At 37.7% G+C, this 13,748-nt stretch overlaps 1 protein-coding gene across 1 annotated transcript; it reads right to left on the reverse strand.

The window, feature by feature from the left end:
• Nucleotides 1-3,363: 3,363 nt before the first annotated feature.
• Nucleotides 3,364-13,567, reverse strand: BRIX1 (biogenesis of ribosomes BRX1). Its single transcript, XM_016953447.4, has 10 exons — nt 13,327-13,567; nt 10,745-10,856; nt 9,333-9,376; nt 6,929-6,999; nt 6,628-6,677; nt 6,448-6,521; nt 6,165-6,215; nt 5,982-6,083; nt 4,064-4,192; nt 3,364-3,812 (listed from the first exon to the last, which is right to left on the reverse strand). The coding sequence occupies exons 1-10, from the start codon at nt 13,483-13,485 to the stop codon at nt 3,543-3,545; spliced, it is 1,062 nt and encodes a 353-aa protein (XP_016808936.2). The 5' UTR covers nt 13,486-13,567; the 3' UTR covers nt 3,364-3,542.
• Nucleotides 13,568-13,748: the final 181 nt, after the last annotated feature.

Below are 13,748 nucleotides of genomic sequence, written 5' to 3' on the forward strand. Positions count from 1 at the left end.
TGCCACTTAAGATCTCTGGTATTGATCATCTTGACCAATATGCTTGAGAAAGGACAGTTAGATTATTTAAGCGGAAACAATTTAAAAGGGAAGCATCAACACACTTAAAAATAATGAAAAGCCTTACCACCAACATGGATGAAATTGTGCTGATCTATCCATCCAACACACTTTAATCCTAACTTTCTGGCCTCTAATCCTACCTTTCCAAGATTGGTTTAGGTTAAGAAAGCAGTTAAAGGATAGTATTTAACTGGTAGGTTTTGGTTGATCTGACTAGCTGTATTACATTGTATTACAAGATGGAAGATCTGCACAATTATTCCAAACACTTTGAAAGGTATCAAAATAATACCATAATTGTTATTAAAATGCATTAATACACCAATATATTTCACTGTAATGTGGAATGTTTACATGCATCAGTTAGGTGTGGGTTGTATTTACTAACCATGTATGGTTAGCTATGTTGCTAATATCTATTGCACAGGGTTGGCGTACCCAAGCGGTTTAGTAAGGTTATCCTTCTCTTCCCCAATATGCTGCCCCCAGTAAAATAAAAAACCCACGCTAAGCTTCATCAGGTTACTTCACACGCCACTGACCAACCAACTCACTACTCAGAATTCATACACTTCCCTTTTTCCCAGAGGAAGATTCTACACAGTCTCAGTTAGTTGGTAAATTGGTAATGGATAAGGATTGAGAAGTCTGAGTTTGGGGGAGAATGAAACCTTTCCCCTCCTGAGAACAGAATTGGGATGGCGGGCGGGGGGAGGGGAGGGACAAAAAAAAACGGACAAGGAAAGTATTTTTTTCCCTCCAACTTAATTTGGAGTATTTTCTCCCTCCAACTTAATTTGGTTTTGGATACAGCCTCTAGGAATCACTTACTTCTTTTACCTTCTGAAGTAAGGATTTTTGCCTATAACATGTATAATTAAAGGTAACTATGCTGGATATAAATTTCAGTCTAAAGGAACATCTTGACCAGGCGTGGTGGCTCATGCCTGTAATCCCAGCAGTTTGGGAAGCCGAGGCAGGAGGATCCCTTCAGCCCAAGAGTTCAAGACAAGCCTGGACAACATAGTGAGAACTTGTCTCTACAAAAAAAAAGCCAGGCATGGTGGCGTGGGCATGTAGTCCTAGTTACTCAGGAGGCTGAGGCAGGAATACTTGAGCCCAGGAGTTACAGCCTGCAGTGAGCTATGACCACACCACCACACTACAGCCCTGGGTGACAGAGCAAGACCCTGCCGCTAATAAATAAAGGAACATCTTTTATTAAACTGGTGCCCTTTAAATGACCAGACTTTAGAGATGATCCATTCCAGAAGAATTCTCAAATAAGATATCCATATAATTGTGAAAGGGAATTTGAGATATAAGGATATCTCTCTATGGAAACTGTTAATTGAAAATTGTGAAATTGGAAATTACACCAAAACTCCACAATGCACACATCAAAAGTACAAGTTTATATCTCTACTCAAACTTACAACTTGTTGATCTAGTTTATAACCTATAATTAACTTGTTCCTGAGATGTGGGTGTTTAAAAACAAAATTCTGAATACGGCTGTCTTATTTTTATCCAAGACTATATTCAACTGCCTAAATAAAATAATGGCCACTTTGGTTTTTTTTCCATTTAACCAGATTTGGCCCTAGTCACATACAAGTATTTCAAGTGATCCTCTGACCTGAATTACCTGCATAATTTAGATGACTTCAAGATTTCAAGTTTCCTAATTTAGACTATTTCAAGACAAGTAGCCAATTAAGCACTCAGGAAGGCCGTTCTTAGCAAAAAATTTAAGGAAAAAAAACCATCAATATTGATCATTCTGCCTAAATACTTAAAATAATAAAGACATAAAATTAAACTGTAAGTGAACTAGGAAAGATATCTATAATAAACTTACTATATAAAAGCACTTACAAAATCAGTAAAAGACAATCCTACTACAGAAAAACAAACATGATTAGTCCAGTCAAAAAGGATAAACCAGTAACTAAAAAAAAAAAAGTGTTGTTTTTTTTTAACCTATTAAATTGACAGATTCTTTCATGCATAGTGAAACTGGTAAGGGGACAAGGAAATGAACCCTCTAATAGCCTCTAGTGAGGTTATGGTGGTGGAGGGAACAAGCAAAAAGCCTAGAGTTCATAATCTTTAACCTAAGTTGCACTTCTAGGAAACCAAGTGTTGTGTAAAAAGACATGTAACACATATAGATAAGTATTCACTACAAGCATCGATACCAGCAAAAAAAAGAGGAAAAACTGAAAATACTAATTACATAGCTATGGTACACAGAATACTACACAGTTAGCAGTTAGCAAGTAAACATGTGGAACAAACACATAGAAAAACAATCAGTGTGAAGTCAAAAAAGCAGGTGATGAAACATGTGTCATTTCATTAGACATATATTTTATTGTATTTCTATCTGTCCATGTCAGCAGCCACCTACCTCCATGGTCACTGGTACTCAGAATCTTTTCTTTCCGTTACTAATTTACCCATAAGATCTTAAGCCTAGTGCCCCCTTACACAATAGGCAGTTTCTCTTTCATGTGGGGAAAAATTCAAATGTTCTGGTATCCCCTCTAATAACTGTCCTATTTTTTTCTCCTTTTACTATTAGTTTTCTAAATAAGTAATCTATACACACTGCCTCTAAAATAAGTATGTCATTTGGCCGGGCATGGTGGCTCATGCCTGTAATCCAAGCACTTTGGGAGGCCAAGGTGGGCAGATCACCTGAGGTCAGGAGTTCGAGACCAGCCTGACCAACATGGAGAAACCCTAACTCTACTAAAAATACAAATTAGCTGGGCGTGGTGGCACATGCGTGTAATCCCAGCTACTCAGGAGGCTGAGGCAGGAGAATCACATGAACCAGGGAGGTGGAGGTTGCAGTGAACCGAGATCGCGCCATTGCACTCCGGCCTGGGCAACAAGAGCGAAACTCCATCTCACAAATAAAATATAATAAAATAAAAAATTTACAAAGTGCTTTCAACACAGCCATTAATGCATTTGATTCTCAAAACCTCAACATTTTAATGTACTCTTTGTTGAAGTGACAGATCAGGGGTTGGTTCTTCCATGGCTTCATTAACTGATGACTGAGTAAACTTCAGTGAGATGCCTTCCTTTCTACCAGTCTGCTCCACAGTGTACCATCCACAACCGATGCTCTCGAAGTGTTGAATGCCTTTACAAATAATATGACCTAATAAATGTCTGAATTTCAGCTTTGCTAAACCAAAAATTCCAACCCAAGAGAACAGGCTACATTAAGTGTGCTACATTTTTAGCAACACAAACTTCAAAAAGAAATCAGAAATTAACTGATGAATTCTGGTGACATTTTATTTAGAAAAAGATAATCACTGATTTTAAGATCTTAATTTTTCTTTCTTGTAAATGCTACACTAATTAGACGTAAGATAGTATTAGATAATAAAAGTATTTACACATTGAATACAAAATAAATACAAAGTAACTGAAAAACAAATCAGGTTTCCATTGACTTATTTTGTTTTCCCACTGTCCATCCTCTGTTTCATTTTTCTTTGCCTTTTGTAAATCCGTTTCTTTCTTGCTTTCAAATCAACTTTTGGCTCTGGTTTTACCCACTGTATTTCTATTGGTTTCTCCTCAGCTGGTGTTACAAAAACATCTGCAGTGGGATCATGTGGAAGAAGAGTCTTCGGCTCTTTCTTTCTCAGTTTTTGCACATCTTTCACTTGCTGTTTCTCTCTGTATTTTGCAGCTGTGATGGATCTTATGACACGCCGATGCTAAAAAAAAAAAAAAAAAGATTAGATGCTTTTGAAATAAAAATAAACATTTTATATAAGGCAAAGACTTTCAGTTATGAACCATATATCCTTTCAACCAGTGTCATGAAAAAAAGGAGTAATTTCCAAGTCTCTATGCAGCAAAAACCAAATTCAGTTTCACAGGTAATAAAACAGCAATTACTTCACAGAATCATTTTGGCCAAAGGGTTCTGGTACATTGAAGACTACTGAATGACATAACCGCTTACCATGTTTGGTGACTGGTAGTGAGGATTTTCATATAAAGTTGGTCCTCCAAAACTTCCCTGGAAAATCTTTATGAGATTTAAGACAAAACGAGGTCCTATTTCTACAAGAGCAGCATCTTCTTCTATGATCTTTAATAAAAAGGAAACATTTCATTTTGGTTTGGTTACATTATTCCCAAAAGGTATACTGGCTATAACCTCATTATAAATGTGCCTGAAAGAACTGATAATCCATAAAATCAAGGTGGGGGTGAAACTTGGTAAATGCCAAATCATCAATATTTTCTGAAATCTATTAGTACTTATAGGAAGTTGTCATGGAAAAGTGTTTTTTCAGTGAGTTCTTTTAAAATTGAGTAACTAGATTTTGGTTCACATCTTGCTTATCACAATGCATATATCCTTGAAAAACTGGTTAAACAGGATTTTAAAACAGTAACCACTATTAACAAAATGTATTAAAGCACATTATGGGGGAACTCTTGAAACTTAAATCAATCCCTAAATTGTTTTTATAAATCTAATTCAAGTTAGATTAAAAGGATATGTAGTCAAATTTATTTAATAGCTACTGATTATGGAATTAAAAGGCAACTTCTGAACAACAAATATTTATGTTATCTATTAGTTCAGGCATGTCTACCCTCAGAGGTTAGGATGATGTGTTCAACTCACATGCCAGGTATCCAATATAAAATATGCAGAAAAGATCTCAGTTTATGTCATATACTGTCTAAAATTTTGTTCTTGCTGTTCTCTTCCACCTCTTCATCTTTCTGCACTTATCTTGCCAAACTCCTGCTTCAAGATTTCTAGAATCACCTCCTCTTTTCTCCTGAATGAGTCACTGTGTGACTCATTACCTAACCGCTGCCATTGAATGCCTTCTATAGCAATTACATTTTGCTAGGTCTTAACCCTTGAGGTGCTTTGAGAGAGAAACTTCTAAGCTTTTAGAGAGAAACTTCTATTTTACTGTATCCTTTACAGCACTTTCTACAAATTAGGAACCCAAGTATCTCACGGATCTTCAAGCTATTCCCTTTCTATAAAGTTAAATATATAATGGCTTATTAGGAAATCCATACTCTGTATCAACTAACAGTCATGAATAGAAGTAGGTAGAGATCACTTAAGATATAAGACAGTACATAGTTACTTGCAGCAATCTCTTTAGGGAAAAGGAAGCTATTTAAAACAAAAGAATTATTTGCATTTTTTGTATATCCTGTATATCCTTTTATATATATAAATTATATATAATTTATATATAATATATATTATATATATAATATATATTATATATAAATATATATAATATAATTTATATATAAATATATATATAATTTATATATATATAAAAATTTATATATCCTGTGTGTGTGTGTGTGTATATATATATATATATATCCTGTATATCCTTATCTAAAAGTTTAACTAAAAATTGACCAGGCACAGTGGCTCACACCTGCAATCCCACCTACTCAAGATGCTGAGGAGGAATGATTTGAGGCCAGGAGGTTCAAGACCAACCTAGGCAACATTGCGACACTCTATCTCTAAAAAAAAAAATTAGGCCGGGTGTAGTGGCTCACGCCTGGAATCCCAGCACTTTGGGAGGCCAAGGCGGGCAGATCGCCTGAGGTCAGGAGTTTGAGACCAGCCTGGCCAACATGGCGAAACCCCGTCTCTACTAAAACTACAAAAATTAGCCAGGCGTGATGATGGGTGCTTGTAATCCCAGCTACTCAGGAGACTGAGGGAGCAGAAGCTTGAACCCGGGAGGTAGAGGTTGCAGTGAGCCAAGATTGTGCCACTGCAGTCCAGCCTGGGCAACAAGAGCGAGACTCTGTCTCAAAACATAAATAAATAAACTCAATTAAAAAAAAGGTATAATTAAAAATCAAGTAAAGCTTACCTGAAAGTTCCGAAACCATATCCTATTATCCAAAATGGTGAAAGTAAACACGTGGTCCACAAATGGTTGGCTTTTGGGATGATACCGTGGTGTACTAAAGATCTAGTTAAAAAAGTGTATGTTAGTTCCTTATTCCAAGATATATCATGTATATTTTGGATAGCTAATTTTAAAGATATTTACCTGAATTAAGAGTTCTTTTAACAAAGCATAATGTGGTAATTCATCAAAAGCCTATAAAAATAAGGTAAGCATATTATTTAACAGTAGACTGCCTTGTTTAAAATTGTTTGCTCATTTGTTTCTATAACTTGGCTATAACCTCATTATAAATGTACCTGAAAGAATTGATAATCCATAAAATCAAGGTGGGGGTGAAACTAAATTGAATAACACAACTTTATCTACTAAAAACAACCATGCCAGATAAGAAAATTAGACCTCATACACTGAATGAGAAACTTACAGGGTCAAAAGACAAAAGGGGCCGAGAACCTTTCAAACAGTTTCCAGTCATCTTTAGTTCAGCGAGGGTATGAACTAGAAAAATTACAACAAAAACAAAAATAGTTGTAACTTTTGCACAACTATTTCAAAAGATTACTTTTAATTTCCTCATCTAAAAAAATTTATTGAGTCAACTTACTATTTTGAACAAGGAATTTAGCAGATGGTCCGTGAGGTGAATTTGAAAGCCTGAAAGATATGGAGTAAGCTTTTTCAACTAATTAGCAAATGTAGTCAATGCTTACCACCTATTCACCATAAATAATATGCTTATAATATTTATATATTTAATTTTCTTTAAAGGTATCAAGTTTTGTGAAATCAAAAGTTTGCTTCATTCTCAACCCTTAACATGAAAGACTAGGAGTCTATAACATAAAAGGTACACAGAACAAATCCACTTAAATGAGTTTAACCAAAATCTTAATACATTCTCTTACCACATATAGAGATCCTGTTTTTTCTTAGCTTCAAAATAGATGCATTTATTACAGTTCTTCATTTCACAAACCTAAAGGAAGCAAAGTATAGGAAAATGAAGTAGATAATATAAATGAGAACTAAAGTAATTATATGTGATTAATATCATCCAGATTATCTCAAAAATACCTAACCAGGCTAATAGGCTACAAAGGCCTAAACATGTATTTATTCACAGAAGGAACCTTTAAAGTTCCTCTTAGGTATTCTACCCAAGGTAAACTAGATGCTCTGCCCATATCTTGGGTGAAATTATCTATCATATTTTTGGGCCTAGCATCTAAAATGGTCTCACTTCTGATTACTGGAAACCTCCCTCCTTTTTTTTTTTTTTTTTTTTGCGATGGAGTTTCGCTCTTGTTGCCCAGGCTGGAGTGCAATGGCACGATCTCGGCTCGCCGCAACCTCCACCTCCCAGGTTCAAATGATTCTCCTGCTTCAGCCTCCGGAGTAGCCGGGATATTACAGGCCTGTGCCATCACACCCCGCTAATTTTGTATTTTTAGTAGAGATGGGGTTTCTCCATGTTGGTCTGGCTGGTCTTGAACTCCCAACCTCAGGTGATCTGCCTGCCTCGGCCTCCCAAAGTGCTGGGATTACAGGTGTGAGCCACCTCGCCTGGCCAGGAACCTCTTCTGCCCATAGTCCCATTGACCAACTACAAAGACTAAAAATAGATGCCCTACAGATAAAGCATACCACAACTAATCTTCTTATGTTAATCCTTCATAATCGATCTTCTTAGCCAATCTTATGAAAATGCAGTACTTATAGAACTAAAAACATCCTTTTTAATGATTATTTTGATTTTTAACTTTTTAGCTTTTTGATTCTAAGATCACAAAACTTAAGTTGTTCTTCATTTATACTATCATTTCTGGTGATTTGGTTCTATAAAATCACTAAGGGATTGGGTGAAAAGCCTAAGTATATCAAACCTATTTCAAATTAAACTTCAATGTCTTGAAGGCTTACAAAAGTCACACTTGAGAAGATACAAAAACATTACAGGAGAGAAGGCTTGTATTACTGTAGTATTCATAAACTCTAATTAATATAGTACTCTTAAACTCCAAATTATTTAAGACGTTAAACCTAACAACTTATGGCTGGATGAGGTGGCTCATGCCTATAACCCCAGCACTTTGGGAGGCCGAGGTAGGTGAATTGTCTGAGCAACCTGGCAAAGCTCCGTCTCTACTAAAAATACAAAAAATTAGCTGGGCATAGTGGCGTGTGCCTGTCGTCCCAGCTACTCAGGAGGCTGAGGCAGGAGAATTGCTTAAACCCAGGAAGCAGAGGCTGCAGTGAGCTGAGATCATACCACTTCACTCCAGCCTGGGTAACACAGTGAGACTTTTGTCTCCAAAACCAGTTAAACAAATAAACAAACCCTAACAACTTAAAAAAAAAAAACACAACTTTTGTTTCTTACTGGTCTTAGAATAAACACAAAAATAGGAAGTTTGTGCCACTTCTGGGCCTTTGTAGTTGCCATTTTCTCTAGCTAGATGGTCTTTTACCATATTTCTCCTTCACTACGTCTCTGCTCAAATATTAAACACCATCCCTTTGAACAGGTTTTTCCGGTGTAGCCTCAGCTGTCCAAAACCTATAACCTGCTTTATTTCTCCTATCTTTACTTGAAATTATAAACGTTGTTTATGGCCTGTCTCCATTAGAATGTAAGTTCCATAATGACAGGGACATTGCTCTGTTGAACAGTTTCTACAGCACATAGAATAATGTGGTATTACAGCAGAGGTTCAAAAATTTGTGCTCTAAAGGCGGCTAATAGTGAAAAAATGATCCTAATTCTTCTAAGTTTTGAAAATTTTGCTTTAAAATGTAAATTTATGTTCTGTGCTTCCAGAGGTTAAAAAAAACACGTAAGTGTAGTATCTTAAACAATACTTTGAAAATGTAACCTATTCATAGTTTGTAATACCTTAATAGCCAGTTCCACACAAATCACTTTTAATACTGGCAAAACACTTTTTACCATGTGGGTTTTATATATATATATGTTTAATGGACTTATTTTACTTTATATATGTTGACTGATAATTTTTTGAGTACCTACTATGGATTTAGCATAATACTAGACACTACGGGGTTAAAAAATGGGACATAATCCTTCTCCTGAGGAAATTTCAATATGCTTGTTCAGACAAAACAAACAGAAATGAATGAAGCACTAAACTGTGAGAGATAAAAATTTGGAAGACCAGTTATTGAAGAGTTAATAAAATGTGTCTGAATAGTTTTTACAAAATAATTTTTAAAGTCACTGAATGACTTATTTTTGAAATGAGCCAGTTAACATTTTTAAAATATTTTATTGCAATTACTTTCCAAAATTACCTCGTTAATCACAAATAGCTTATCCTTACGATCCATTTTAGTATCTAGAAAAAGAAAAAAAAGAAAAAGCAAGTAAATTAAAGGTGATTTCAAAGTTATTTCAATCAAACCACATATGCTATCCAGAAAATAAAGTGTTTTTACACTCTTCAGTTTAAAGGAGATTTTATTACTAATTTTCAAAACAAGAGCTGGAAACAATCGCTCAAAAAATCTTGACTCTTTGTAAATGTAAAGAAAATAAGTAAAATATAGTCTGTAAGAATTAGAAATTACAGTGTAAGCAGTGTTTCTCAGTATTAAGGTATTCTAGGAATCCTTTTCAAAAATGGGAAAATTCTCACAAACCAAAGACTATGTTAAAGGAAACCAGTTTCAATGAAAATATCTTTCACTTTTTAATCTTAGGTGTCAACGAAAACTGACTTTATGCCCGTGTAACAAACCTGCACATATACTCCTTGAATCTAAAATAAGTTAAAATTTTAAAAATAAAAAACAAAAACCAAAAAAAACCCAAAGCACCTCTCAACATAAGCACAACAACAGCCATATGATGGCGCTGCCACACCACTGTTCCAAACTTTTTTTTTTTTTTTTTTTTGAGACAGGGTCTTGCTCCTTGCCCAGGCTGAAATGTAGTGGCACAATCACGGCTCATGACAGCCTTGACCTCCTGGGCTCAAGCCATCCTCCTGCTTGAGACTCCTGAGTAGCTGGGACTGCAGGCAAGTGACCCCCTCACTTGGCTAATTTACTTTACTTTTTTCATTTTTTTTTTTTATTTTGTAGAGACAGGGTTTCACCATGTTGCCCAGGATGGTCTGAAACTCCTGGACTCAAGTGTTCCACCCACCTCGGCCTCCCAAAGTGCTGGGATTACAGGCATGAGCTACCATGCCCGGCCATACTGTTCTTGCCTGTAAAATAACCCATTGCTTAAAAATAAATAAATAACCTGGCATTTAGAAATAGGCTCTGACTCCAACTTAAAAGGTGCTTCGAATTCTATCCCAGGTCCATTTTTCAATAAAAACAGTTAAAAAAAAAAAAAAAAAAAAAAAAAAAGACCCAAAAAGCAACATGTGGCAGTCCTTAGCACTTAGGACAAACCATCCCACCTATCTCAGGACCTTCAGGAGCATTACAGTGAAGGCATTCCTGGACCTTCAAGAAATGTTTCAATAATATTAGGACACCTGTTTTAAAAAGTAAAGAATCTACCTAATGAAATCTAAAGAATTTCTTACGAAATGTTATAACTGGAAAAATTGTGGCACTTGAAAGGATAAAAGGCATTGTGTTTTTTTTGTGAGAACACTGAACAAATGAAGAATATATAAAATAAGTGAAAACATAAAAATAGGTAAGTTTATAGATAGAAATTTCTAAAGTATATGATATAAAGGCACCTGCTTTAGAATGAGGCATCAACATTCTCAAGTCCTGCATTAAATGTCTTGTCCTAAAATTTATTCCTCTGGAAGAAAAGATGAGAATCCGTTCCTTATTTTTCCACTTTCCCTAAAGAAAAAGAAAACGTTAAAAGATTTTAAAATCTTATACTGAACTGATCTTGTTTTGTGACAGGGTCTCACACTGTTGCCCAGGCTGAAGTGCTCACGGCTCACTGCAGTTTCAAGTTCCTGGGTTCAAGTAAGTGATCCTCCCACCCCAGCATCTACAGTAGCTGGAGACTACAGGCATGTGCCACCATGTCCAGCTAGTTTTTTTTTTTTTTTTGTAGAGACGGGAGTCTCCCTATGTTGCCCAGGCTGGTCTCCAACACCTGGGCTCAAGTGGCTTGGCCTCCCAAAGTGCTGGGATTATAGGTAAGAACCACCGCACCTGGCCCTGTTTGTTTTTTATGAGCTTCCAAGTAGCTCATAACCAAGTCAAACCATCCTGACTCCTTTAATTTCATCTCTCACCAACATTCACTGACCACATCTGCCACCCAGAAATGCCCTCCTTGGTTTGTTTTTCAACTTCAATCTCTCCAATTCCTCCTTCCAACCCTAGAAGTTCTTTCTTAGCCCTTTTATTTCTGTGCTCTCCATGACAGATGTCTCATAATAATTTCCCACAACTCTTAATCCTTTCTTATTCACACTGCACTTACTTAGAGTCTTATATTAACTGCAAAACTCCTAAATGGCTAACCTTCCCAGACATGAGCACCTCCAATAGATATGGTTGACTAGCTTTTTCAACAGTTTACTTTTTTTGTTTGTTTGTTTGAGATGGAGTCTCACTCTGTCACCCAGGCTGGAGTGCAGTGGCGCGATCTCGGCTCACTGCAACCTCCACCTCCCAGGTTCAAGCGATTCTCCTGCCTCAGACTCCCGAGTAGCTGGGATTACAAGTGCCCGCCACTGCACCTGGCTGATTTTTTTTTTTTTTTTTTTTTGTAGTGTTAGTAGAGACGGGGTTTCACCATCTTGGCCAGGCTGGTCTTGAACTCCTGACCTAGTGATCCACCCGCCTCGGCCTCCCAAAGTGCTGGGATTAACAGGCGTGAGCCACCACGCTGGACCATTTTTAAAGTAATACTTCCATCACATCCTTACTTCCCAGAGTTTTCTAAACAAAGTTCAAATGACACAGCTTTGACACTGAATTTTAAAATAGATTTTCACGTCTACATCATTATTGCCCCAAATGAAGCCTAATGCAATCCAATCTGGCTCTATTTTTTACATTTTTCAGCATTTCCCTACTTCAAAGTCTTTCATCGGTTTTTTTTTTTTCTCCCTTGGAGTGTTCCCTCTCATTTTTTGAATGTCAAAATTCTACACTTCCTCTGATATGCAGCTTACGGGCTAAATCCTTCATGATTCTTTATCTTACTATACTAGGGTAAAAATAATCTCTATCTCCTGCATTTCCATAGAATGTATCGAAGTATGGCTCAGATTATAGATACTACCTAGCTCAAGGGAAGAGAACACTAACATTTACTGGAAGTGTACAAGTCCAGCTTATTTTTCATAAAAAGTAAATATTCCCTCCCCCTGCCCCCCAATCTGCAGGTCAGAAAAGAGCACAGAATGTTGCTGTTAATAACAGGGCTAGAATTTACACTTATCTTTCATTCCACAGAGCTCACTTCTTTCTTAGAGCTTGCCATCACACCACACGGGGTCGTTTACTTATCACCTATTCCGCGCTAGAGTACTATGCTAAGTGCGGAGGACGCAGAAATTAATGTCAAAGATAATCCTTGTTCACAGTATTCTGTCTAGCTTAAAAAGAGTTCTTAGTTGAATGAAAGCTAATTCCAACAACTTGTGTGCACTTCTTTTGAATAAAAACCATCAACTTATTTGAATTCTTAAGTTTCCTCCTAAACTCCAACATTTCAGGAGGAAGAGGTCACATTCTAGTCATCTTTGCAATCTCAAACCCAAAGGAAGCCTAACTTGGTACAGTGCATGGCACATTCAATGTCTGTTGAATACAAGTAAAGCTCATACTATCTAGTCTATTTTTCAGTATCTCTTGAGTTAATGACCTGGTTAACAAGTCAGAGTCACAGTCCCAAGGGCAACAACTTTTTAAAGGCTCCCCTAACATACTTCAGGATCCCTGACTGAGAGTGGCTGACTATGGCAGTATATGGGCATACTAATCACTGGAGAAATAATAGCGAGAAACAACCAAGGAAAAGCACTACTCTCCAAAAACATTAAAAAAAACCAAAACAAAACTGAACAACTAGTAAGAAAGAACGCTGGATCTGAGCACCCTGTAAGTCGCTTCCCCGTGGGCCGGGTGAAGGTTTTAAAACCCGCCGCCTCCAGGAAGACGGCCACGTGCACAAGGATTAGCTGCAAACTCCGTGCCCAGTCTGGCCGGGAGAATTGCTAAAACCGACCTACCGTTAACACCCGGGCTACTCTGAAATTAAGCAGGGCTGTAGTCAAGTAAGTAACCCAAGAAAAGACGCACAGAGCCGCCGCCGCAGGTGTAGCCCGGGGACATCCCCTCCTACCTTGCAAACGGGGCCTGGGATCCGGTCCCCCTCTTCTTCCTCCACCTCCTCTGCTGTGGCGTGCCGCTTAGCTGGCGGCTCCGCATCTTTTTCGTTTCTTTTTGGCTTCTTCGCCTGAACTGCAAAGCCTCCACGCCGTTTCCTCTTGGTTGCCGCCATCTTGCCTCGCCGCCCGCGCTCTTGGCCTCCTTTCCGGCGCTGCCGCTCGCTCCTATTTCCGATCTCTATGGTTCGGCGGCTCTAAGCGCTCAGCTCCGCGGTCGTCCTCCAGGTCTGTACCGCCTCCTTCCGGTCTCGGTGGCGCGGCACGCGCGGCTCTCTAGGCCTCCTTCAGCTCTGTGGTGACGGTGGCCGAGGTGGAGGGCCGGTCTGAAGAGTGGCGGGACTGGCTTCACTTCCTCCGCGATTCCTCGGAGCCGCCT

The sequence above is a fragment of the Pan troglodytes genome, chromosome 4 (assembly GCF_028858775.2).
Source record: "Pan troglodytes isolate AG18354 chromosome 4, NHGRI_mPanTro3-v2.0_pri, whole genome shotgun sequence".
Lineage (NCBI taxonomy): Eukaryota > Metazoa > Chordata > Mammalia > Primates > Hominidae > Pan > Pan troglodytes.